The 27,979-nt window shown below is 42.9% G+C and overlaps 2 protein-coding genes and 1 long non-coding RNA gene across 4 annotated transcripts in view; 2 read left to right on the top strand and 1 right to left on the bottom strand.

The window, feature by feature from the left end:
• The window catches only part of LOC138684714 (uncharacterized), a 334,210-nt gene that overhangs the window by 204,245 nt on the left and 101,986 nt on the right, over positions 1–27,979 (top strand). The window lies entirely within an intron of this gene.
• LOC138684712 (uncharacterized) lies at positions 72–13,421 on the top strand. Its single transcript, XR_011323960.1, has 2 exons — positions 72–296; positions 11,070–13,421. It is a non-coding gene; the product is annotated as an uncharacterized lncRNA (long non-coding RNA).
• On the bottom strand, positions 2,335–27,978 carry TWSG1 (twisted gastrulation BMP signaling modulator 1). Of its 2 annotated transcripts, none has more exons than XM_069779008.1 (5): positions 27,809–27,978; positions 26,037–26,161; positions 18,590–18,689; positions 13,710–13,976; positions 2,335–4,017 (listed from the first exon to the last, which is right to left on the bottom strand). In XM_069779008.1, the coding sequence occupies exons 2-5, from the start codon at positions 26,154–26,156 to the stop codon at positions 3,836–3,838; spliced, it is 669 nt and encodes a 222-aa protein (XP_069635109.1). In that variant the 5' UTR covers positions 26,157–26,161; positions 27,809–27,978; the 3' UTR covers positions 2,335–3,835. The 2 variants fall into 2 exon arrangements, with proteins under 2 accessions (XP_069635109.1, XP_069635108.1); XM_069779007.1 differs by lacking the exon at positions 27,809–27,978 and adding an exon at positions 26,279–26,312.

Raw genomic sequence — 27,979 nt, 5'->3', positions numbered from 1 at the left:
AGCAGTGAGATTAGCCTTTTCCTCCTTTTTCTGTCCCCTTTCCCACTTGCTTTGTGTTAGTTTCTGTTGAGTCTTCTGTTTAAGCGGGAGTTAATACATTGACTGTTGAGTCTGTTGCTTGGGGTTTTTTTTTCCAAATCTTCTGCAGTATTATCTTAGGATTGTATACAAGTTTCATGGAGATGTTTCTACTTGACTGATTGGAGGGACTGGCAGGAAATACTTCAGTAGAAGTTGAAAGGAAAAAAGAAAGACACAAGAATATAGGATCATTGGAAGGTGGACATTGGGCAAAGGTAATAAACAGTACATTAATTATCTATTTGCTGATTTTGGTAACTGCTTAGTAGAAAGGAGTGCTATCACCTCCTTTAAGAAACTAGACTGCTGCCTACAGAACATATAATAACTGCTTCCTAAAAAAAATATGAGAACTAATTAATAGTTTATTAACTGTTATGTTTCAGTTACTGGTCAATACTAGACTGTTTAATGCTAGACTTTCCTAATTTCTTGTTTCCTTCTGAAAACCCACAAAATGGTAGTGGTGTGCCTGCCATGAGAGAACATGTGTGTGTGCATGTTGTGTGGCTCTGTGTGTCAATGTGCAATCACCAGCAAACATCAACCCAGACCAGCCAACCACCAGGATGGGAGGCTTGGGAGCCAGGTATCAAAAGCAGCCATAATTTTGGGATGGATACCAGAAAGACCACAGATATTTTATTAGAGATACAAGCAGGTGTTCTTATATTTATTTTTTAAGTACTAGATGTGAAATCCATTAAAAGTACTAAAAGCAAGATAGGAACCCTAAGAAATGACAGGAAAGCAATGTTACATTATGGCCATTGTACTCACGCTCTCTGCACAGCATCAGTGCTTCTGAAATTTAGGAGCAATAAGTGCCTGTGGGGAAAAACAAGCAAAAAAACCCACCCAAACAAAACAAAACCCAAAGCAACTAAACAAGAACTTTCTCTACTTTTAGAGAAATAATAACAAAAGGCCTTCAACCCCTTCTCTGTCAGAACATCAACAGACTAGGGATTTGTATAATTTCTTATTATACAAATTCCCTTTTTTGCTTCTCTTCAAGTTCAGTGATTTACAATTCTATCACAAAGGACAGTGATAAAACTGGCTGATGCTTTATTTGGAGAATATCCCTAACAGAAAAGTTTTAAAAACATGTTTGTAAGTATTTTAAAGCACTTATGTGGGTGATGGTTTGCTGGTATCCAGACGTAGGTGAAATAAGAGCCCCCCAAATAAATGATGATTTTTCTTGCAAAATGAGTAAGACTGAATAAACAACTTTCTAAAATGGCTATATTTGTCAGAAAGAACATTTTGATTATTAATAAAACCCTATTTTATTCATTCATGTAAAGAAAAACCCCCTCAAAACTACCATTTTAATTTTGGAAAAAAAAATGCTGAAGAGTTAATTCTCTGTATTATTCATCTAGATCAGTAACTTTTATACTACAGTTCCTGGTAACATTTGCCCTGAGAAAATCTTGAGAAAGAAAACACATGAACCAGTAAAATCTTTTTATTATTAAATACCTCTTAAAACACTCATCGTAATAAAATACACTGGATGTTGCAGTATGGTATTTGCATACACACAATGCTTACAGCAAACTCTAGACAGTATCAGGAATTACAAAAAATAAGGCAAGCCCCAGAAAGTGTGCATCCTCACTACCTACTCTCAGGCCATTACAGAGACAACTGTGTTTACATTTTTAGGCTATTCCCCACAGTGTTGCCTGGACACCTGTTAGGCCAGTCCCCCGTCTCTCCCACTCCCCACCCTTGATGTTCCCTTGACTTGACCTCACAGTGAAATTGTGATGATGTAAATGGAGACAGTGTCACAGATCCATGGGGCAGCAGTTTTCCCCCCAAGAAGATTCTGAACTACCATAATGTTTCCAATAATTTAACGTCGCAAGAATCCAAAGCCATGCTAATGACCTGTAGCAATGCTTACCATGTCTTCTATCTTGGTCAAGAACGCTGACGCATCACCCTCCAGCTAAAAAGTCACAGCTACTGTAACATGTTCTTTCTCTCCATTCATTTTAAGAAACTCAGGCAGAAGAAAAGATAACATGAATTGTCAAATACAGGAAGAACAACTCCTTCATGATAAGCTAAGTTTTTCTATTCACGTCTGATTCTTTTTATCGCTTAAATGCAAGTTTAAAGTATGAAGGTATTCCATCATTCACTAGTTCAAAACAATAAACCTTCATCTTTCAAGTACTTCTTTATAGCTGAAAAAGAGACTGAAGAAAGCAATGTTATTTCACAAAAGCAGATTTATTATTATTTCATCTTACTGAAAGAACTGTATCATGAGAAAAAAATGAAAAAACATTCAGGCAAACTTTTCAACAAAATAGATTTAAAATGACTGCTTTCATTTGTACATGGTACAGATAGACAGGTGTGACTACAAAATAGTTTAATCCCTCTAGACTGAGGTTAGTGAGAGAAACATGAATAGTCAAATTCTTTTTTGTGTGTGCATATGCATATATGCATTAAAAAAAATATTCAAAGAGTTAAAACCCACATCGTTATAAATACCAAAAGCTGATCATTAACTACTCATACTCATACACTTTATTCTTGTACTTAGTACCATTACCAATGGAGCCCTAACTGGGTCATAGTAACTGCTACGTAACTGTCAACATATTAGAACTCTTACTTAGAAAAATGGACCATGTTCTGAATTCAGAACATCCTAGTTTTGCCTTTGTGGACACATCTTCCCTTCTTCAGTGACATTTCATGGTGGGGGAGGAAAGAGAAGTTCTAAGAATTATGTTTTGGAATAAATATTCACAGCAAACTGCTAAATGGGAACATTGCTGCTGCCAACTGCTCAACTGGTAGCCCTGTACCACTTGCTAGTTCATGTCATTTCATTCTTCTTTATTCATTTAGACACTAAATCCATAATAACCTTTCACGTTTCCTTTAGTGGACTGAATGTTCAGGAAGTAAGTAACCCTAGAGAACAGTGCAAAAGGAGGGACATACAACTGCATTTAACAGCTTTATTTTGGTATCTAAGAGAAGACTGAAAAGATTATTTTTTTTTAATATATAAATTATGCAACATAGGCCCTGATGTACTTACGAGAGCAGGGCAATGAAACTTGGAAGAGAAGTGTCCCATACATACTGTTTTGTTGGGCAGCCCTTCTAAGAAGTTAGGATTTCATCCATGGCAGCCCATGCACTGAAGAGAGAGCATGAGGAGTTTTTTTTCCCCAAATACCATTTTTACAATAGAAGGCTAAGCTCAAAAACTAGAAGGTAATAAAGTTAAAAAACAAAACCAGAAACTAAACCAAAAAACCCAGCACCTAAAGAACAACTACGCCCCTGCAACCTAGCAGCCATTAATTATTTGTTGAACTTAGATGATGGAAATCCCATTACCATATCCTTAAGGTTTCCCTAGTCTAAACTACAAGATACAGTACTACATTCTGAAAACCAGTATAGTCAATACTTTCAAATCAAAGGAAAACAGTCAGAACAGCAACGATGAGCATGGCTGTACCATTCAAGCAGAAATAAAGAAAAATAAACTTAAAACATAGTGTTGAAACGTCTACTAGTTAGCCTTGCTTACATGAATTAAAAAAAAAGAAAAGGTTTCAGATTTTATACATCTTTTTTCAGCCAGGTACATTTAATTGCAACCAGTAGGCACTCCACCAAAACGCAGTATTTGCAATCCCCATCTCTTTAACTGAGAGAGATTACTTTGGCCTCAGTATTGCTATATTACAATTTTCCTGCTTCAAAACATGCAGTTCATACATTTTACAGTTTTACTGCCATAGTCGATGCATTCTGGCCCAATACACTCACAGCAGGCGTTGTGAAACCATCGGTATTTGGAAGCTCCCATGGACTCGCAAGAGATCTTGCACTGATGTATTGACATGCAGTCATCAAAATACACCACAGTACACATGTGTTCTAAACCAAGAGGGGGGAAAAAATTTGGTTGAAAAGGTCTTAAAATATTTTTAAAGGTTAGTTAAAAATCAATTAAATGTGCAGTTTTTGAAGTAGGATTGCAAATCATCATGACTATGAGGCATAAGGAAAAAAAAAGGTGATAGTGAAAGTAGAGAGAAGAGGCAGAGAGCCAAGGTACAATCTATCAACTTCAAAGTTTTCAGTGTCTACAACTCAACCTGTTGTCTGCTCTCCTTCTGGATTAATTTATTTCTATATTCATGAGCAAGAATGTTTTTGGGTTTTTTCCCCCAGTTATGAAGGATACCTTCTAAAGTGTAAGGATGGGCTATGCCAAAATAACAAGCAGACATGTGGCCGCTGAAGGTAATATCAAGATACCACTTTCACAGTTGCCAGCAGTTACTACATGCTATCATGAAAAACTTCAGGTTTAGAGAAGTTATTTAAAAACCACCAAACCCCACTTATTTAATTGTAAATGTTTCCACCTTCGCCCCTGTTATGGGTTTGTGTGGTGCGGGTTTTTTTGGTAGCGGGGGAGGGGGCCGCAGGGGTGGCTCCTGTGAGAAGCTGCTTCAAGCTTCCCCGGCTCCAAGTCGGACCCGACTCTGGCCAAGGCCGAGCCCGTCAGCGACGGTGATGGCACCTCTGGGAGAATAGATTTAAGAAGGGGAACCTACAGTGAGTAGGGGGAGTGGGATGTGAGAGGAACCCCTCTGCAGACGCCAAGGTCAGTCAGGAGGGAGGAGGGGGAGGAGGGGTTGCCCCTGCAGCCCGTGGTGAGACGGCAGGCTGTCCCCCCCCAGCCCATGAAGGGGAGCAGGGGAGCGGAGGCCCCCCAAGATGGCTGTGACTCCATGGGAAAGCCCGCGCTGGAGCAGTCTGTGACTGAAGGACTGCAGCCCGTGGAAAGGACCCACGCCAGGGAAGTTTGGGAAGAGCTGAAGCCCACAGAAAGGACCCACGTTGGAGAAGTTCATGGAGAACTGTCCCCTATGGGAGGGACCCTGCGGTGGAGCAGGGGAAGACTGAGGAGTCCTCCCCCCAAGGAGGAAGGAGCAGCAGAGACAAGGTGTGGGGAGCTGAACCAAAAACCAAAATTCCCAGGGGTATTTCACTAACATTGTTCAGTCCGTGTTTTGCCCATTACCTCTCCCAATTATTATCCTTATATCTCAAATTATATCTCTGTCTCCCGTCTGGCTTGCCAAAAATGACTGTAGTTACCTCAACCCCCTTCTTGCCCCATGTTTGGTGCCACAAAGGACTGTCATGGTTCAACCCCAGCCGGTAACAGAACATCATGCAGCCACTCGCTCACTCCCCCTGGCCACGGTGGGATGAGGAGAAAATATAAAGGCAGGCTTCTGGGTCGAGATAAGGACAGGGAGGGATCACTCACCACTGATGGTCATGGTCAAAAGACAGGGTCAACTCGGGGAAGAAACAAAATCAAGTTCATTGACTACCAATCAAAACAAAACAAGGATAATGAGAAGTAAACCCAAACCTTAGAACACCTTCCCCCCAGCCCTCAACCCCACTCCCGGTTCTCTCCACCTCCTCCCCCCGGCGGCGCAGGGGAACAGGGGATGGGGGTTGGGGTCAGCTCCCCACACCTGGTCTCTGCTGCTCCTTCCTCCTCAGGGGGAGGAGGACTCCGCACTCGGCCCCTGCTCCACCGCGGGGTCCCTCCCACGGGAGATGGTCCTCCACGAACCTCTCCAACGTGAGTCCTTTCCACGGGCTGCAGTTCCTCACAAACTTCCCTAGCGTGGGTCCTTTCCGCGGGCTGCAGTCCTTCAGTCACAGACTGCTCCAGCGCAGGCTTTCCCATGGAGTCACGGCCATCTTGGGGGGCCTCCGCTCCCCTGCTCCCCTCCATGGGCTGGGGGGGGGACAGCCAGCTGTCTCACCACGGGCTGCAGGGGCATCCCCTCCTCCTGACTGACCTTGGTGTCTGCAGAGGAGTTCCTCTCACATCCCACTCCCCCCACTCACTGCAGGTTCCCCTTCTTAAACCTGTTCTCCCAGAGGCACTGCCACTGTCACTGATGGGCTCGGCCTTGGCCAGGGTCGGGTCCGACTTGGAGCCGGGGAAGCTTCGAGCAGCTTCTCACAGGGGTCACCCCTGCGGCCCCCTCCCCCGCTACCAAAAAACCCCCCGTGCCACACAAACCCATAACACGCCCCCAACCCCACAATATTCTTCAGCCACATTAAATGACAGAGTAGAGAATCACATTTTCCTCAACTTGAAACTGCACACTTTTTTTTCTTCTTTTTTTAGCAATATGACCAGCTTTACTACTGATTAAGAAACACCTTCTGCCTAAGTGTTGACTTTATTATTCTAACATCCATGCAATTATGTGGAATGCCATGAAGTTTGGCATTGCAGCCTCAAACTGGAGCTGAGGCATTCATCACAACTATAAAACAAAAACATCCCTCCCTAATCTACTTCCAATTCTCTAAGCTGACAGATTCTACCAACTTTTTTCTGTGTTGACTGGGTGATTACACTGTAACTTCATTCATCCTCCAAAGGACCTCGATTGCATCACATTTACCCTCAGTGTAGCTTAGCACACTTTGGGGTAAAGCACAACTAAAAGCTGTCTGCAAACGTGAATGTCTCACTCACACACATCAGGCAGATTTGTGAGCGGGACATGTCAAAGGGCTTTCTAGCCTATTACTACTTACGGTGCATGGGTACCAGAGAAACATACTGACCTACATTCCAACATGGATTACAAAAATATAATCCAAACATAAATGGTAAATCAAGACAGTGGGGGGCTTTTTAATTGGAGATAGGGAGAAGGGCAAGTAACCGAAGGACTCTCAGAGCAGTGTAGTTGTTAACCATAGCATTTATTCAGTCTCTTAACTGCGAGCAAGTCTTAAGAGGCTGAAGTGCACCAGAACCTCCTGTTCAAAATATTGGTGCCCCATAGTTTAGCAGCCTCAGTAGTATGCAGATCTCATGGCAAGCTCTTAAGGTGAGGTCCAAAGGTGAGCTGAGGCCAGCAAGGGTCTCTATCACCTTACAGGTCATCAGATCTATGCAGCCAGTTTCCCCAGTAGATGACTTCTGTGGTGCCCGTGCTTTTGGGCATGTGACAAGGGACAACAGAACATACAGGAGAGCACAATGTACCCAACAGCTTTTCTGTGGACCCCTCCTCCTTGACATCTGGAAACCCTGCCTATCCTTTTAAGAATTATCATTTGTTAAAACATGTTTGAGGGAACCCTGACCACTGTCAAACTATTTTACTACTACCTAAACAGCTGCAAGAGGGTGACAAGACATGCTGCCAGCCCACTGAAAGCAAGTGAGTATTCACTGCCTTGTTTAGGCTCTGAACTGATGTACACATCTTGCAGACATCACATACAGTGCAACAGGCAATAAGGATCTTGGGGAGGAAGTGCAGACCCATAGCTGAAGCAGTTTTCTGCTCCCAGAAAAGCTGTGCTGCGTTTAATAAAGCTGCAGTTGTCCAAGAAATTGGAGTACCTGAAGTACTGCTGGGAATGTCAACAGAGTACACTGAGGCTGTGTAAGTCCTGTCCCATTCTTGGCACCTCTATTTCTATGACCCCTTATAATAAAGCCTGAGGCACAGCAACCAGAGGAAGAGAGTTCTCAGAGAACAAACCCTCTGCCTAAAACCAACCAACATATCTACAGCTTCAGTAAGGGCACTTTATTCACAGAAGGGAGGAGGAAAGAGCAAAACAGAAGCGTATGCTATGGTGCCACATGCAAAGAGTGACTGGCCAGGTATACACCTGAAGTGCTCAGCCAAAGCTGAAAAGTGGTAGGGAGATGCAGCCACCACATCCTCAAAGGCAAGAATCCACCCATCTGCTTATGGAGAACGTAAAAGGACTTGGCAACATTTCATCACCAGCCACAAAATTGACAGGGTCCCAAGAAGGAGCACACACCATCCATTCCCAGGAGGCCCAGACATTCCCAGGTATCTGTCTGTCTCCCTCACTCCTCACAGGAAGTTTTCAGTGGAAGGGTAGAGTGTGAGAAAGTAGAGGTTAGTCTCCAGGCAGCATTCCTCATGAAATCTTAAGCACCAGTGTCTAGTCAGTCATCCAGTTCAGTGCTGGCAGGCAAGCACAGGAACTTTACAGAAGCCTCTCTAAGATATTCATACTTTTTGTACCCTCTTGCTTAATCCTAGTTCACTCCTTTGACACCTTTTTAGTAGTTTTCTTCTCAAGTTTGACCTTAAATGCAATAGGTAGGGTCAGTCTTCGAAGGTGTCAGCTGGAGGCACAGAGCCTCTGCCTCAAAACAGGCAATCCTGGCTAATCCAGAAAGATTTATTTCTTGCTGCAAAATTGGCTTTTGAGATGTCATCTCCACCTGACTGACCTAGTCTCTGGATCAGCTTGAGAAATCAAAATGACTCATGGCTCTCTCTAGATAGTAGTGGAACAACTCTGTAAAGAAACTAGAGTCCTCTCCAAAGGGTTGCCAGAAGTGCTCACTGCTATCATGTTGATCACTTGTAACACGCAAAGGAAAGCCTACAGTAGGTCAGGAAAGCTTGTCAGAGAAGTTGTGCATGCTCTTGAGGTGGGCTAGCTGCTCCCAGCAGTTGCATGCTGTCTTCACGCCAGAGGATGACCAGTCCCCTCTGTGTTAGGAGACATATGTGTTCACCTTCATGTTAACCTCATCTGTGACAGCCTCATCTGTGTTAGTACAAGTTCAGAAGTCCTGGAGAAGCCCAGTTCATCAGCTAATGCCTGCTGAAACTTGAAATAAACCTCTTGTGGAAGAAGAGCCTGTGATTTCTAGAACATAAAGATCAACAACACTGAACTGACAGACTAAAGACATCTCTGGGGGGGGAAGGAGGCCAGAGGATAAGCAGCACCAGGCCCATAACCCTGGCAAAACCAGATGACAGCAGTCAGGTCCTGTGAGACTGGAGCGACTGGTCTCCTCAACCACTCTCCCAGGACTAAAATGGGAACCAAAGCCAGACCTCAACCTTATTAAGGTGGCCAAGGACATTAATCTTGACTGACTGGAGAGTGGAGAAGAAAGTTTATTTCCACCTGCACACAAGCCAAAAGGATTAGGTCCTAGGACAAGTCCAGAAATGCTGGTCTGGGGAGAGGACAGACTGTACATGGCAGGCCAGCGCCAGCAGTACATCTGGCTTGTTCCCAGTAGCTCTTGTAAGCAGCTGGAGGACATGCTCCATGTATGTGCTACCGAACTGTTTCTGAAGTCTTGCTCACTCAGAGACTTGCCAGATCTGAATGAGTCAGATTGGCCAGGGTGTACTCTGTTCATCACAGGACACTTCTGGTTGCCGCCTCAGCAGTGTCTGCATGCCCATGTAGAGGCTGAATTACTGAAAGCAGCAGAGTTCCTCACCTCAAGCATTAAATCCCTCTTTATAGACTGCAAAACCAAGAGTTACACAGGGGAAAAAAATACATACCTACAGACTCAGTTGGGATCCGGGAGAGCACTTAAATTGTTTCACATACCTGATTATATAGTCATCACTTGGCTCCCTCAGTATAGATAAAAAGGATGTTACTTAGTGCAGTAACGGCTCTTTCATTTGCATTTTGCCAATTTTCACACAGTAAGGACTACAGACTACAGGTGCGGGGAGGGAGAAGGATGCAGCAGTGTTCTTTTTTTTGCAGAACATGAGTTTCTCACCTTTCCCCACCTCCAATTCATACTCAACAAAGGTTGTGTAGGAGAAACAACAATCAAGTCTAAATTCAAAATGACCAGAAGAAACGGACTCATGTTTCTATCAGGCTTTGCTATGATACTGTCTGTGCTGCAAGTCAGATCTGTATTGGTGCACTATGAAGGAATTTAGCGACTTGGAGATGATAAAACAATTCAGTTCTTGTAAGTTAAGGAAAAATGCCTATCTACAAGATGAAAAAACTTTGCCAGTTAATGACAATTCCCTGTATGCCACCTTTGAAGTTAACGGTGCTATTTAAGTTCAGTTGTCTGTTGGTCTGTTTATTGGTAGCTCTAAAAATACTTTAAAAAGGTAACTGTCCATCCAGCAGCCATACCATTTTATGCCAATCAGAACTTATAAAAAGAAACATTAAAAAAAAAAAAAAAATCTTCCTAGAGAACCTACAGAGGTAGATGCCACTTTACTAGATTTCTAGCTCTCTCCTCTACCTGGCTGACACTGGAGGGGAGTGGAAATGCAGAGTGGATGCCATCCCCTGTGTCACCTAGCAGTTTAAGTCAGAAACCCTTAACTACAACACAGATTTTGTTCCATCGGTTGCCAAAAGATTATCTAGTTCCCCTCTCTCTCTCTCACACCAAGGTCCTGTCATCATCTGAAACAACTAAGCTTAAACATCTGAACTAGCAGTTCAGAGATCTGAGGGTATCAGCTAAAAGTAAAGCAAAAAGAATAAAATATAAATGTAGCTCTAGATTAATAATCATCGCAATTCCCTCTGAAGTAGTGGCTCAAATGCCAGAAACTGATGACACAAAGAACTACAGCAGCTCCAGCAGCGCACACATACTTTGGCAGCTAAAACGTTAAAAAGTCAATTCACAGGAGGAAAGGGAAGACACTCATTAAGATAATAAGTGGGAAGTTCAAGGTCTGGTGCCTGGGCTTGCAGTAGGCTGGGGCAAGAAAGGAATGCTTTATATCCCACCGAACCACACCTCCTCCCAGATCTACAGCCACCCTCCCCAGACTGATGGCTTCACGCCACTCAAGCACAAATCTTGTGGATTCCCATGGCTGGTGCTGCTTTACCTGGCACTCACCCAGAACTGCACTGAGCAAGCCTGGCACCCTGGACCAGCTTAATGGCGATCCCTGCATGAACATGCATTGCAATTAAAATCAGAACTGTGTTACATGACATGACAAGGGGTATTCGTAGGCAGAGCCCTTCCAAATTTTGGGAGGTATTCCAGAAGACAGCACAGAGACTACTGTGCCCTTACCAAAATCTACCTCTCATTAGCCCCTCTCCTTTTACAGGCAACACAATAGGCTGCTCCCAGCATACCGTGTTGGAGTGAAGCATGCAAGAAGCCACAGAAAAACCACAAATTGGACGAGGCACAGCACTGTAAAGAAAACATAAAGCATCTGTGTTCCTGCTCACAGGAATATTCTTTCAAATCCCTGAATGTCACGCCCTTGAAGACAACTGCTTAGCAAGTCACCTTAAGGACGTCTCCATTTGCAAGATCTGCCCTTAAGCCTAGTAGCACATCTGGGGAGAAGGAAAGGGTAAAGAGATGGTCTTCAGTTTCTTCCACTGCAGGCTATGCTTGTATTTACTGCAACTGAGCACGCACACATACACACACACAGACCCACCCTCTCCTTCAGTGGTTCTTCCAACACACGCCAGCTTGTTAAACCACACCAACTTGATTGTGTGACTGAACTTTGAATGGGCAGAAGCCATCAGACTCCAGCTACTTCCTGGGCTCCCTCTCTGTGCCCATGCTCACAAGGCTCTTTAGCCCTTGATCTACTACCCCTCCACCTTTTGGTTACTGCTTTCCCAATGAACTCATAAAAAACACCATTAAAAACAATGCCACCCCATGGCTCACACAACATCCAACACAAGAGGTACAATTCCCCAGTTGTCCTTGCTTCCCCCATAATAAACATCAACTGACCAAGGCCAGCAGCCAACTTTTCTTTCCACCTTTTTCTCTTCTCAATTCTTGAATCATCCATGTTTTTATAAACAAACTTTAATATCACTTCTGAAAAAGCAGAAGACTACAAAGTTATCTACATTGTGACCAAGAAAAGAGAGACTCCTCAACAGGCTTACATATTCAGATACTTAAAGGATAGGATGTTGAAAGTCATTTTCTACGTTTTCCAATTCTTCACTGATCACTAAGATGGAAGAGGCATAGCCAATGATTATGAGAAAAGCTCTGACATCTATTTCTGTTCTGTCTACTGAAGCCTGAAAACCAGTGGCATTTGGTAACTACTTCCGAATACAACTGTTGTTTTTGTACTGTCATCATTCCAGTGAAAGCTCTCTCAACCTAATCTCTAATACATTCTTAGTAAATGAAATCAAGGAGACTTTTGACTGAGAAAAAATTGCAGTGTTATGCACTTGTCTGTGTTGTTAAACTCAAAACTCCTCCACAACCTTAAGATGCAATTCAAATTCCAAGTTTAATCCAAAACTATCATTAGCCCATCCTGTTGGTATGGTAGTAAAGGACTGTAGTAAAGGGCTGCAGTACCTAAGTACAATGGGATATATTCAACATTGTTCTAAGCATAATTTTTTTTTTCCAAGTATAATTTACATCTTTAAATATTGTAGCGTTTGCACACAGGGCTTTTTGTGGCTTGCCATGTAACATGGCTTTCTGCATAATTCTCATAATGGCAAGCAAGCGTTTTAATAATGTCAAAGACATATGAATGAGATGCTTTCTGACCATCTGGTTTCCCAGTTCTGGAATTAATTTATTTTTGTCACGTGAAAAGGAAATTAGAAAAGTTGCCATTACGGTCCCATTTAATCAGCAGCTGTCCTACTCAGAAACGTAACTAGGTCAAAGGCTCACAACAGTATGGAAAAGCAGCATGTCCATCAGTTAGGGTATCTTTCAATGATCAGATAAAAGAGCTATCACAACAGCAACATATGGGGTTACGAATATTTCAAGTGTGTGTTGGGAAGGAAGTAAAGCATTAATTACACTAATAAAACAAATCAGATGCTCTTTTCTCCCTGTTAAGCAGCAATTTCACTATGAACTTTTTATGAGATTCTTTTAAGTCTGATGTAATGATTTACAGGGAAAAGTATTTCAGAGTTAGTATGGAAACCAAGAAGCAGAGAGTATTTTTCTTATGCCACTACTGTCACTACCTCAAACTTCTCAACTCCCTGCCCACGCCCAGCAAACAATATTCTGAAGTCTGTCCTCTAAACTGAAGGTGAGAATATAAAAACTTGATATAAATTAAGAGGAACAAGTCCATAAGTTGAACCCCTGCCCCCAAATTGCTTATTTTTAAGATTGTCTGTCACATATCCCTCCTCAACATAAAGAACAGTCTTGCTAATATTACTCAGGTTTACTATTAATCGTGGATTTCCTACAAACCATCCTTTTAAAGAGTTCAAGTTATGCCAGCTCAGATGGAAGAAACAAACATCTCCTCCACATAAAAACGGTTTACAGCATGTGGCTTTCTCAAACCTCTGAAGCCATGCGTTTCAGTTGCCTACCTCTGCACTGATACATGATTTGGATTCAGTTTTTTGGTCTGTCCTGTCTCCTAAGCTACAAGTAACCGCTTCAAAGTCAAAGAATATACTGTGCCAGTGTGCATGAAATAATGTGAACAAACTGCCTCATGCCACATAAGGCATTACAGAGATAACAGACTTATGTGGTTCAGCATCTGCTAAGATCATCAGACACTTTAACACCATCTTCCATGTTCCTCAATACTTTTGCCTCACTCTTTTTGTGTAATGCTCAAAATTAGACTGAACTTTTCACACTTTTTTATGGGAAAAGAAGCAGCGAGCACAGACAACACTGAAGGTGCACCAAGTAGGCTCCTGGAAGAGACAAGAGGAAACACTAGGAATTTAGACACTATACTCATTACCTTTGTCACTAGAGTAAGGTGTGTGGACATTGTTGCTTGGAACAGAGACGTTCTGATGCTGTGGCTGGTTCACGGTTTCTAAAAAGGAAACAAGGTTCTCATGGTGCGACAGTTCTTCTGCCACAGGGAAAGAAACGATATTCCAGTTCAGCTGAGTATCCCCTTCTGTCAGTGCCCGGAAAAGGGAAGGAATTGGTTCATGCAACTCCTCGACAGTACTCTTGGATGTTGGAGGTGTGTCACTGTAATTGCGAGGATTGCACATACCTGCAGAGGAATGAAACAGTAAGTTACACAAAACTCCCTAAACTCTTCCCCTTGAAACAGGTGGGAATATTTAGAAAATTAAAATTGCCTTTTTTTTTTTTTGCTAAGCAGAACAGAGCCCTTTTATATATATATATCCCACTCTTTGCTCAGTAGCAGAAGTGCTACCAAATACAGCAGGATAAGCTTTCCTTAACAGCAGCTTTCAGATCTCTGCAGACTTCCACAAAACACACCTGCAACTTTTGAGAACCAAGTGAAAAGAAAAGCCTCATTTACATGGCACTTTCCTTCCCTTTTTATGCTACCATTACAGTTTAGAATATGAAGAGTTCAACAAAAGGTTTGTTTTCCCTGGGAAAAGAGACAAAGCACAGCATAACCGATACTAGCATAAATCTGGAATGAAAGCTTATGACTGAAGGAAGACGGTATCTTGACAAGTCCTGAGGTACATGAAACTTTTGATCACAATTCAAGTATTCGATCTCACCCGCTGCAGCAGTGCACTAGATCTTTTGTCATTTGCCAGGGGTGCAAAGATCAGTATCAGGAGGGAGAAAGAGTCTGAATTACTTTACCTGCTTACAGGCAGCTCAGATGAACCTCATTTTGCTACTTAGTTGGAGGGGTCACTACAGGCAAAATGCTTATTTCCAGGTTACCTCTTCTTTATTTTTCAATGTCTTTTGTGGTATCTTTTTTGAAGCCTTGTAATCCTCTTGGCCACTTCCTACAAAATGCTTTTGTGATGTGCAATGCAGGTGCCAGTTTGTCATTAACCACTTGTCATTAAACACTAACATTTATTACCAGCAATGAAACTGAAGGGTACCTTGATTTAATCCAAACATTGAAACAACCAAGATTAAAAAGAAAAGTTGTACCTGCATAGGTATATAAACTCAGAAGCCATAAAACACTATTAGAAATCACCTGGCAAGAGACAGACAAATCCGTTTTCCTCATGTATATCTGGATATCATTTTGGGTAGTTTCACAGATACAGTTTTAGACAGCTACAGCTGCAAAGCACACCAGTCCTTAAAGTCTCTTGTATCAAAGCAGTACCAAACATAAATGTTCAAGTCTACCTGCCCCACACAACCAGAGAAGCATCTCCTGCCCTGCAGATACATTAGGATGCCAGCTTCAGAAATTGTGTTTAACTAGAACCCTATACAAAATGACAATCTTTTCAGTCTAGGTAGATGGATTTCCACAATGAACAAACCAGAGCAAAGTTCGCCCATGATGATCAGCATGCGATCTGGCAGATCTTAAGCAAGTGGTTAGCATTACCAGCATTTAATAATAAAAATAATACAAGATAGTCTGCTCCTATAAAAAGGTGAGCCAAATGTTGAATAGAAAAAAAAAATAAGCCACTCCTCCAAACATCAGGTCATGCTAAAAAGTAATGCCACTTATGCAAACTTTCTACCGTAAACAATTATTTTCCTACTCCTCTCAGCTAGGTTTGTTCTTCACAGATGTTCCTGGACTCACTTCTTCAATCAAAAATTTCTGTCCTTGCATTATCACCTTTTAGTAAGCACTTTGAATATTCACTCTACAATTGTAATAAAAGATGCTGTCGTGGTTTAAACCCAGCCAGCAACTAAGCACCACACAGTTGCTCACTCACTTTCCCCCCACCCAGTGGGGTGCGGGAGAGAATTGGGAAAAAAAAAGTAAAACTCGTGGGTTGAGATAAGAACAGTGTAAGAGAACAGAAAGCAAGAAAATAATAATAATAAAATTACAACAACAACAACAATAATAATAATAAAAGGATTGGAATATACAAAACACGTGATGCACAATGCAATTGCTCTCCGCTCGCTGACCAATGCCCAGTTAGTTCCCGAGCAGCGAACCACCTCCCCACCCCCCCGGCCAACTCCCCCCAGTTTATATACTAGGTATGATGTCACATGGTATGGAATACCCCATTGGCCAGTTTGGCTCAGCTGTCCCAGCTGTGTCCCCTCCCAACTTCTTGTGCCCCTCCAGCTTTCTTCCTGGTGAGGCATAAGAAACTGAAAAATCCTTGACTTAGTCTAAACGTTACTTAGCAACAACTGAAAACATCAGTGTGTTATCAACATTCTTCTCATACTAAATCCAAAACATAACAGTATACCAGCTACTAGAAAGAAAATTAACTCTACCCCAGCCAAAACCAGGACAGATGCCCACCTAAAATTTAATTAGGAAGATACCAAACCAGCTAAGAGTTTTGTACAGAGACATCAAGAGACGTATACTTTAGTTGATGTCATTGTATTAATGCTGTGAAATTGAAACCAGCAAGCCTTTTGAGAGGCCCCCTGTCAGGTTGGATTCACAAAATAAATTTCACTGATAAGAAGGACACACAGGAAAAAAATAACATTAAGATTGTTCATCAAATCATTGCAGAATGTTTACAGTTTGTGTACCTATCAATCTAATAAGAAAATAATATCTTAAGATGGTACCAAGAAACCATTGCTCATAGTTTAATGGGTAACTGATCATTCCACAAAGATCCTTCCCTATTTTAAAAAGTATTTTGATTATAATATTTATAAATAATAAATATTATAAAATTGTAGCTTTGGTTAAAACAAAAATAAAAAAGCTTAACTTATGAGCAACTAGTAAGGCACAAACATGTCTACACTACCGCTTTGGAGTGGATGAGAAGATGCAGAAATGGGCTATTGAAATGATGGAAGCAGACAAGCCTTTACATGAGGGACTAGAAGAGCTTAACGCACAGAGCTTAGAAAAATTGGGGAAATAGGAACCTGTTGCTGTTCTCCCTCCTCCAGTGTCTTTTTCCCTGTCAGAGAAGGGAGAGAACACCCACACAAAACACAGGGCATCAACTGAGCATCAGTAAAGTTAGTGCTGGAGGGCAGGAGGCAATTCCTGACCTCAGAACAGACATGACCTGAAAGACATGACCACCTACCTTCCTTTACATTAGACATGATAATCTTATAAAGAGACAAGTATCACCTCAAGTATCCACAAAGAACTGTCTCCAATAAGCTGGGTATGGCATGCACTCTTGTTTCCTCATTTGAATAAGGCTATGGCAAGGATGACCCTACACTGAAGAGAACAGGACCATACCATAGAACCAAGAAGATCTGAGGCACCCGCAGAACCATCAAGAGATGTTTTAGTTTACTCAGTACCAGAAAACTGAACCTGAAACCTCATTAACTTCAGCATAACAGTGAGTAATCTGCAGATTTAGAAAAAAACCTGTGTGTGGACTTTGCTTTTTTCCTCACAATCCCAAAAGGTAGGTTCTTCCTCTCCCTAGAGGAGATAGGCACACTACGCCTTGCTTTCTACAGCAGATAATGGTTCTGAACTAGGGAAGTAACCTACTATATTATTCCTCACCCCTATGACTGAATATGACAACAGTGCAGTTTAGTATTACATTACAAAAAACAAGACGACACTGCAAGGGCAAAAGGGATGGGGAAAAAAGGAGAGAGGTTTTGGGTTTGGGTGGGTTTTTTCACTTTTCAAGGATCCCAAGATCAAATAGAAAAAACAAACTCTAGGGCCTCTTTCTAAATGTATACCCTCCACAAGTGCAGGGGCTGAGAATACTTTATGCCATTGGGAAGAATCACACATACGCAAGACCACACCACTCCACTGCTCACTGAAAGACAGTAAAGCAAAGATAAGCTAGCCAGAACCAAGCAAAAAGCAGGATAACAGAAAGCATATTCACATCGTGATGGAACAGAAGAAGCAATGGACTGCACTGAAAAGGAGCATTTTGACACTAATCATCTTCATGATTTCAGAGAAGACCCAGCCAGCCAGAGAAGCTGAGAGCCGGTACAACACTCAAGATGCATTCCTTTCATGGAAGCTAGAAGGATTTTAAATGGCAGCAGAGGGAGACTTCCAGCAACCACAGAGGATGAAACTTTCAATACATTTAAAACAAGAGACAGAACTAGAACACATCCTCCTTAAGCAGAGGCAGCACTCACTTGCAAATATCTGGGCACTCTGAATATTATCTTTTAGTAATAATGCTGTTGTTAAGACTATCATCTAATCCTACAGTAAGAGCTTGTGTGCCTCTTTCTTCCCCTCCACAAAGAGCTCTTTTTGCAAATAAAAGAGTGATAAAAACATTGGGCCATGCATGTTTACTACTAATCCCAAGGATTCACAAGGGAACTCAAACCTAAAATTGTCCCTGTGCAGTACCTGTTAATATACTTTACAGTTAGAAACCTCCATACAGCATCCAACCCCATCAAGCAGGTGCTGCGTAGTTTCCTCAAGATGACAATTCAAAAAGGAGTTTATGTTTTAGAGACAAAATTAATACTCAGTTATGATGACATTAACCAAGCAAAATCTGGATTACCGCCACTTCCCACTCCATAGAGCAGATACAGCCTTCAAATGTTTGGTTCTCCACAGTTAATTTATTCAGTACCCAAAGAATGAGCTGTAAGATGTTTAAAGCACAGATTCTGGCCTGATATTTTACTTCTATTCTAAGAATGTGAGCTCAGCATGTGGCAGGAGGAAGCAATTTAAAAAAAGAAGAAAACCCCAAAGAAATGCCAACTTACCAACACAGTCACAGCACTCATCCCAAAGTGTGCCCAGGCAGAGCATGCACTCCTTACAGCAGGAACAGTTCCCTTCCCCAGGGCGGCACTGACACAGCTCCTGAAAACAACAGAAACCCATTACACTGCAGCAATCCCAGATGTAAAACGCTAACACAGCAGAACAATTCTTCTTCAAGCTGCAACTCAAGTTACGGCATTAAAAAAGCTTAGTACACTAATATAGCAAGTAAACGGTAAAATAGTTCCAGCCAAAGAACCAATCTTAGTTTACAAAAGGATCTTTTGCAAGGTTGTTTTTTTTTAAAGGTGAAATTCTAAAGACAAATCTGAAGTCAAGAAGCATTTAAAAAGAGAAAAAATGTTATTCATGGGAAAGGTGTGTGCTTTTCTATGTATGCCTGAATCTACAAGTTCTTTGAATGTTTTTCCCATCACAACAAGAAATTCAAAGAAGGAAGTTTCTTTATATATAAATAGTGCACATATGTTGTAATTTAGCTAAAAAAAGGAAGTTACTATAAGCAGCATATGCATACTCAAGAAGATACACATCATCTATAATCACACCTATTCAGGGATTCTAAAAGGAACTTATTTGGTTAAGTCATCTGACCACAGAACTTTGTGAATCTCTGAATGCTTGTTACACATTGCGCTCCACCTGCAGTATTAGTGACCAGATTATTTCCCCCCCCCCAGGTCCAGCTGATTCATTTTTGCTATTACGAAAACAACCCTCCACCTTCTTCCCCCCCAAATCAGCACGTTGGGATACTTCCAAGATTTCTGGAGCCTCTAGAAAGTGAAATGGTATAGACATGCATTTTTCTTTAACTATTATTAAGCTAAAAAAAGATGGAAAAGGCATGGAAGCAAGAAGACAAACCTCTCTCTTCATATTACCTAAACCTGAAGGTGCTGGTTTAGCAGTCCAGCTGGAGACATACACTTGTGGACCTCGCAGCACAGAAATAGACTACATGGATGAAGGAAATCTAAAGACCAGGTGGTCTCTTTCCCTCTAGCTCAAATCCATACTATTAATTCCAGTTTGGCTGAAAGACTGTGGCTACATGACAATAATATATGGGCTTGAATCATGCTGTAGTGTAAAACGTGGACAGTCATGAAGCCACACTGGTTGTCCTGTTTAAGAATTTGGTTTTGATGATGTCTGTCTAACTATCACGTTATGCTCAACTGGTGAGAAAACAAAATCCTGTTACTGGAGACACTGACCACGGGATCCTACCCACCCCCAGCTTTACTGGAAAAGCCACTGGCAAATCTCTGCTATGCACCAGACCAGGAAGATGACACCCATCCCCAGGGACAGGGGAGAGACATACTGCGGCGTGGGCGGGAGACACACACAGACAGGAGAGAAGGGCAGGAAGATGGTTTGGCATGAAATTCTCCTAACCTGGAGTCACTACCTGAGGCTCCAACTCAGCTAACCACAGCTGGGTCAGGGACACCACACCTTACAGGCACACACAAACATCACCCAAAGAGTCTTTATGTAGCACCTTAGGAAAAAGCCAAGGGGGCAAACCTCCACTTTTTAAGTAAATCTTTGCCTGATTTCGTTAAACATCAGGTAGAGAAGAAAGGAGGTGTTTTTACAGCAAACATCAGGAGTGCACTTGCTAGGCAAGGCAAGGCACAGAGACGCACCTGATCGTGTATGACTCCCATTCTATCTTTATTTTGCAACACTGGCAACTGCAAATGCCTGCAGCCTGTTGAGTTGCACAGGGATCACCTCTCTCTTGCACCAACTCACGTGGGCCCACAGAAGACTGAAGAGTGCATTTCAGAGGGTGAGGCCAAGGTGAGGTCTGACTGGGAACAGGCCTTAAGAATACAGCAAATGAAGCTTCAGGGCTCCTAGTTCTGGACTAAAACTGAACAAACCCCCAAACCTGCGGCGGACGTGCTACAATGTATTAATGCAGTATAAATTAATTAATCTGTTATTTTTCCATTCACTCCATCCCAGATCACAAATCTTCTTGAAGCCAGCAAAGAAACCAAATTCAAACTATTGCATGTTCTACCTAATACTGAGAAATGCTGTTGCCCCTGCTGAGTTATCGAGTGTGAACTGCTCCACATGCATTTCTGCAGTATGCAGTCTTAGTAAGTCTTGATTTTTTATTTAGAGTGGAAAATTACCAAGATCTTTTACTTTTTCATCCTCAAAGTTTAATAATGTCACCTATTACTATGCTGTTTCCAAGTGAAAGATGAAAAACAGGCTCATTAATGAAATATACAATTTTTTCCACAAGAGGAGACACCACAAACTTAGGAAGATGACTTATGTGAATGAATGACGCATTTCTAAAATATTTATCTTAGCATTTGATAAACAGATTGTGTCAGCCTTGAGAAGAAAAAGCCCGAATAAAACAACTTTAAAAACAACCATAAGTACTGTTACCTTGGCCAGAGAATAGTATTAATACATACTAGCATTAAAAATATCCTATATATTTTTTCTTCAACAGCAAAACTGGGCAAATAACTTCATACTTATTAAAGACATTGCAACAGCAACAAGCCAGTATATGGGAGGAGGCGAGTCTCCATAAACTATTAAATGTAATGTATGAATCAAAGCCAGAAAATTCAAGAAATTTAAGTTGTTTCAGTTTTATAGATTGCACTGTGTGAATCTAAGAGAAGAGTATTCTCACTGAATTAAATGTAAATTATACATTTGCAACATAATAAAAAAAATGCTGCTTAGCGCTGATAGATGTGAGCACTAGCTTGGGATAGCATCACTATACCTACCAGTCTTCCAACAACTTCATTTTTATAGGAAGGGCTTATGAGCAGTGTAATTTTTTATTTTATTTCCTATTTTTATTTTTTACTTACTTTTTTGGGTTTTTTTACTTGGAGGGGGACGAGGGAAGAAAGAGCAACCTAATTAGTCTTCTGCACAGTTCTCCAGCTCCCTCCTTCTCACAGTTCAACTGTCTCTTCAGGGCAATAACTGTATGTTTTTCCATATATGTGTTTGCACGTATATGGTTTCCTTAACTACTCTTGAGTCCTTCTGCCTGACTCATCCACACTGGATACTTGCACAGGATACATCTTTTTAAAAGAATGCTTACATGAGACACGGGTGAAGCAAGGCAGAATGAGAAATGTTCCTTGTTGATAGCTGGGGGTGGTGAGGCGTCAGTGGAAGAAAATATTACTCATAAGTCAAGTTGGCAACTTCCCAAGCTGAACTACTGAAGGTGCATCGGAGAATGTATTTTGCTAGGCAAGAAATAAGCCTCTCAGCCTAAAAATACAGCATTAAATAGGAAGCAGGCATGTTTGTACAATAAAGATACTTCTGCTCCAGAGAGCGAATAAAGATTTTTACAAGGTATTTAACATCTGCATTTTTTCAAAGCTTTCTTGAAATGACAGAGACTATTTTCTCAGTGCAGTGAGAAACAGGACCTGAAGGCATTGGCAACATCTTTGTGAACTGGAAGGGGGAGTGAAAGAAAAAGAGCTAATGTTTTTTCCTAGAACAGTTTAATAACAGAAAATCTCCTGGAAGCAAACCAGCCAGAACTGTTTTGTTAACCCAACTGCGTTATGTACTACAGCTAAAACATACACACTAAAAGTAATTTTTGAATGCCTAAGCCCTGAAGTTAAGGAGTGGTGCTTATTTCATACGACAGGGCTAAAAAGTCTTGGAAATCCTCTCAAGCTGACAAGTTTGTACACAAGATTAACAGGAGGCAAAGGCGAAGAGAGATTTTAGTTGGAACAATACTGCACCAGCTGAGGTAACTGCAGGCATGTAGCGTTCTGGACAGAAAACACTGTATTCTCTGCAAAACAGCCCCTCTTTAGAAGGATCTGAAATCCATGCCTGAACTATAGCACCATTTGTTTCCTACACACAGCAGTAGTTTAAAGAGCTGTTGCAGATGAGACAGCAAAGCTCAGCTTCAGCACAACATAGACATACAAGCCTGACTACTGCAGGTAGCTCTGCACCACAAGAGCCAGCCTGGGACTCACCTCAAACCTGTTTGCTATCAACAATTGTCGGAACATCCTATCCTAGAGGTTTCTGCCTTTAAGGATTTCCTCCATGTTGCAAGGACACAATATAGTCCTCCACTCTGCCCAGCGAGCATAACTGGCCTTCTCATCTCCTCCACACACGGAAACATCGCAACAACCCATGCGCCCAAGTCAACAACAGACGTGCTAGAATACACACATCGTGTGCAACCAGGGCTCAGTGGCCTACCTGAAAAGCAAAGTAACAGTCAGTTATTGACTTCAACGCCCCGGTCCCAGAGACATGGGAAGGAGCCACATCCAAAACCTTCGAGGAAGCTAATTTTGTGGTCCCAGTCTGCCTACATTCCCAAGTCTTATCCACAACTCCTTCAACAACTACAGGAAGCCACAAAGTTTTTTTGTGAAGGCTAAGCTTATACAGAGAAATGCCTCAAGCTATTTTCTTACAGGTCTTTGCTTACAGAAAGACAAGAAGTAGACTACGAGAGCACCAATGAAGCTAGAGCCTCAAGATGTACAAGGAAAGCTGAATGCGAGTTGTTGATCTCATGCTCAGTTCTGGATCTAACAAAATAAATATTTATGTAGGGACCACCCTCAAGCAAAGCAGCTCCTAAGGAGTGGCAGTAACGGCTGTACTGACTTCTAGCCACACTGGCAAAAATATTTATGTTAACCGTATGCTTTTTGAGAGAGCAGGTCTTTTGTCTCATTATGTCTCTAAAACAGGCAGCCTCACTTTCTGCACGCAAATGCAGATGACAAACATTCACATTGTGTTTGCTCCCCCAGTTGTCTGCAAGTGACATTATCTTGGTTTCAAGCCACGGATTTTGCTGAACTAGAACAGTTTTAAAAATAGGTTAGGGAAAAAATATCAGTCATGCGATAGTCAAGCAAACTCACTCACCACAGTATTTTATTTTTAAGTTCAGATTTCTCTAGAAGAGTTTAGAGGGGAAAAAAAACCATGGATATATTCTACTTGTATACCTACCCAAGAAATAACATGCACTTCACATACCAGTGCAGCGCTTCTGCCACAACAGTCCTGAAGTTGGTTTGGTTTTTTGTTTTTTTTTTTTAAAAAAGCCAAGAAGAAAGATGACAATTGCTTCAAGGCAAAGCTTTAGGAGTCTTCATATCCACAATCAGAGTAGGCTGACCTGATCTGTTCTTCTACAAAGAATGAATACTGACCGGTATGTCAGGCCTGTTTGCAGGAACAGAGCAGCCAGACGGTGAAAAGGAACAACAGCATTCCCCTGTAACTGTACACAATTCACATGGCCTGGGTTACTTTAGGGTCTTGGAGAATTGCATACAATTCTGATTTTAGGGAAAAGGGATTCCACATCACCTGTACAAAGTAAGAGAGAACACACCTACAACAAGTAAAGCACTACAGGGGTCTGTGCATGCACAGGGCTGCGTCGCTACAGAGATGCCAACATTATCCAAGTAAAGCACAGTTATGCGAGGCACCTCCATGCAGTGCTGAACCTCAGCCATCTTATTCCCAGACGAGGAAGGACTCTGGTAGCATTAGCTCCATTTCTTCCTGGGCTGTACTCTATTCATACTAGCTCATAAAAATAAAGTTTAAATGCTAGGTGTCTCAAGCTTGACTCAATAAAAGGTTAAGTGATTACTTGAGAAGGAGATGTCTGTGCTTTCATGGATGGTGGACTCCATCAATGACACAGGAAAAGGAGACAATACATCTTCCCTGTTTTCCCCTTCATCTGGACCAACAGCTTTCCCCTGAATTAACAAATTAGTACCACTGCACTTGCTAATTAAGTGCCTCGTACATCCAATGCCACAATAGCATCTTACTTTTTAAAGGTTTCAAGCCTAGAGAGGTGATTTGAAAAAATGCAACAGAAAGAACTTGTAAGTGCATCAGTTTGTCACAGTGCACAATGCCCAACGTACTAGCAAAAACACTGGCATTGTCGTTGAAAAGGTAAAAGTCAAAAGCCTCTTTTTCTTGCTCCTGTATTTAACAACTCCACAAACCATAGTGGGGCTAGGAGAACCAGCAATTTTTTTTTTTTTTAAAGCAATGGCAATGCAGAAGTCAGAAAGAAGACAGTTCAGCCTACAGTCAGTCTTCCTTCCACAGGATGGATTTGTGAATCTGACAAGCATTTTTATTTGTAAACCAGCCAAATTTTATACGGAAGTAAATGAAATGAAGTAAATGTGGAAATGCTTCATGCCACTTCTGTATCACTTTTTAGACTATGATCATACATTTATAGTAAGCATACTAGCACGTTACCAGCATATGATATTTCTGCTCTTTGCTATTGCATTTCCGATCTACAAAGAGGCAGCAAGAAACAGTTTCTTTTAAAGAAGCTGCAACTGACCACATGAAAGCTCCTTTTTTCAATATGGAGTCAAGAAGCATGTTCAATACACCATTAGTAAATAAATACTTGGTAGTTACCAGACTGCTTGCAATTTTGCTAGAAAAGGCACTTTTGTTCTGCTGCACACCGTACCTCTTAACTCCTGCTATAAGACAAGCAACCTGGTCTCAGTCTGATTCTTTCACTACAGACAAGACATACAGTGGGTCAAAAGCAGCATCTGGATTTGAGTTTAACACCCATTTCCTACCAATTCAACTTATAACTATTTGGTTTGGGTTTTTTTTAGGTGGACCCGCATGCTTTCAGAGCTTGCTCATTACCATTACTAGCCATAGTTCCCTCCTGATCAAAAAACTTTTCCAAATGCACCTCATGACTCTAAGACAAGTTAGGTCCCTACTCATGTTAGTTCTCTCACATGGGTTTTTAGGCATCTTTTAATCGACTGTACAAACTTGATATTATGGAGAGCTTCAGGCATCAACTACTGACCCTCTGCCTGAGCCACGGGATTTAAGAAAGTGGACAGACTGCAAGTTAAGGAGAACATCTCAGGCAGATATGGAAACATTGTAAGCACTTTAGAACTTCTGGTATTGCAGATGTCTTTAAAAAAAACCAATTGTTGCCCACAGAAAGCTTTCTAATAAAATGTCTGTTTTAAATTGCTGCTTGTTCATAATATCACTAATAAAGAAGAAAGAGACTGAAAATTAACAGTGTGACTGGTAGTGGCTTCTAACAATAACCCAGCAATCACAATCCTCAACTTGAAAATGTTTCCATCAAAAAAAGAAACATGCCCATATACACATGCACTTAATATTATCTATAAAATGGTTGTTAATCTGCATTTATACGTGCTGGAGACCAAATTAACTTCTCTAAAAAGATACTATTTAACATAAAATAACAGTTATTTTTATCAGTGGATCTTTTCAAGACACAGCTTCAGAACCGTTTCTTAAACTCTTAAAAGCAGATAAAGGAAACACAACTCATACCTGTATCAGGCATTTACTGACATCGCTAGCACAGAGAGCCTTATTGCAGCCTGTTGACGACTGGATCCACAGCAGGAACAGAAGGACAGTGACTGTGGGTGCTGTGATGTATTGCCTCATGTTTCCTGCAGGTGAGCAATTTTCGCAAGTACTTAGATGTTACACAGGCTTTCAATTCAATCACAAAGTTGTTCGCTTCTTTTTTAAAAAACACAGACACCAACATTTAAAAAAAAAAGTACCGGAGACTTTGAACAACATGACTTTCAAGAGCCACGCAAGTGACTGAAGTCAACCAGAGACGAGCATCTGCTACTTCAAACAGACAGAAGAACTGAGTTTGTTCAAAGCATTCCACCTTTCTCCCTTTGTGAAAACAGAGCTTCTCTGCAGGCGGTATTTGTTACAAATATAGCATGATTAGCAGTGTGCCAGTGAGTTCTTACTTGCGCTTAGCATGCAAACCCAGTCAAAAGAGGACCCTCTTGCCCTAGGCACTGTACCAATATATAATAAAAGGCAGCCCATGTTTGGGCAAGCTCGCAGTGAGCCTGTATTGTTCTCGTAAGAGAAAAAAAAATGCTAATGGGGCGCTGGGTTTCTTTCTTTCTGTATCTAAAAGTGTTCTTCTGCTTCATGAACTCAACCCCCCCCACCCCTCAATTAGCAGTATCTTAACATAAAAAAGTAGAAAAACAAGCCAACACGTAAACAAGGCATGACCTGGACGTTTAAAGCCCGTGTCAGATAAGCCTTTCTTACAACGGTTATTAAATGCTTCTTGCTGCCGTGGGCGCACCACCATCTGTACTTACTGAGGACTGGGAGGGACGACCCCCCCCCGCAAGAGCCGGGGGCACGCATGGAGAACACGGGATCTTCCCCTCAGGAAAGGGTCACCGCTCGCTCCCCTCGCTACACACAGAGCAAAGAAAGTTTCCCTTCACCTGGAGACGGCCCAAACCCACCGGGTGTTGCACTCCGGTAGGCCGGGCGCAGAAGCCAAGGCAAGCGAGATGCTCGGCTGGATGAGCGATCCCGGCGCCTTTTCGCACCGCGCCGCTTCGACAGCGGGCCGTGCGCGGCTGTTACGTAACAGGCTGCCGAGGAGCCGAGCCGGAGCGATGCCATTTCCACGAGCACCCCGCTCGGATGCGCTGGCGCCCCGGGCTGACCGCGCACGTCCCCTCCCCCCGGCTCCCCCCCCGCCGTACTTGCGTTTCACCGACCGCCGCTTTCCCAGACTTTTATTCGGCGTCCCAAGGACCACGACCCCCGCCCGCCGCCCCGCCGCTCCCGCCGCCCGCCCCGGCGGCACCGGCTCCCCCCAACCCCGCCTCGGCACCGCTCTCCCTCCCCGCCGAGCTCGCAACCCGGGGCGGAAGAGACCCAGGAACCCCCTCCGGCCGATCGACTCGCGCTCGGGTGCCCCTCCCCGCCGAGGCTCCCCGCCGCCTCCCGGGAGGCCCCAGCCCCAAAGATGGCACGGCCAGGGGCCCGGGAGGCCGGTGACAGGGAGCGCACCCCCCTCCCGAAGCGGCCCGGGGCAGGCGGGGCGCCGCCGAAAGCCGCCCCTCCTGGCAGCGGGGGGCCCGGCCTTCACCTCCTCCGGCCGGCAGGCAGCCAGGCAAGCAAGCGGGGCGGCTGCGCCGAGCCGCACCGAAACTTTCCTTCCACAAAGAAGCAGCCGCCTCCCCCCCGGCCACTGGCTCCATCCCGCCGGCGCCGCCGCCCACACCTCTCCCTCCGCGCCCCGCCGGCGGCTGGCTCACCGGACGGCGCCGCGGCCGGGCACCCCCCGCTCCGCCGGCGGCTCTCGGTGCTCCGGAGGCGGCGGCGGCGGAGGCGGCAGCGGCGGAGGCGGCAGCAGCAGCAACCGCGCGCCTCGGCCCGCTGCTCCCCCCTCGGCCGCAGGCAGCGCGGAGGCGGCGGCGCGGCCTCGC

This window comes from Haliaeetus albicilla, chromosome 3 (assembly GCF_947461875.1).
Source record: "Haliaeetus albicilla chromosome 3, bHalAlb1.1, whole genome shotgun sequence".
Lineage (NCBI taxonomy): Eukaryota > Metazoa > Chordata > Aves > Accipitriformes > Accipitridae > Haliaeetus > Haliaeetus albicilla.
Note: the sequence above shows the minus strand (reverse complement) of the source record. Positions and strands in the feature narration are given on the sequence as shown.

Bases quoted from the DNA above. Each gene is read 5' to 3' on its own strand.
- TWSG1 (XM_069779007.1), bottom strand. The intron at 18,690-26,036 runs GTATGAGTTGTG...TGTTGTTTTCAG, and splicing joins TCAGTAAATGCCTGATACAG to GAGCTGTGTCAGTGCCGCCC. The intron at 4,018-13,709 runs GTAATGAGTATA...CTCTTGGTTTAG, and splicing joins ACCTTACTCTAGTGACAAAG to AACACATGTGTACTGTGGTG.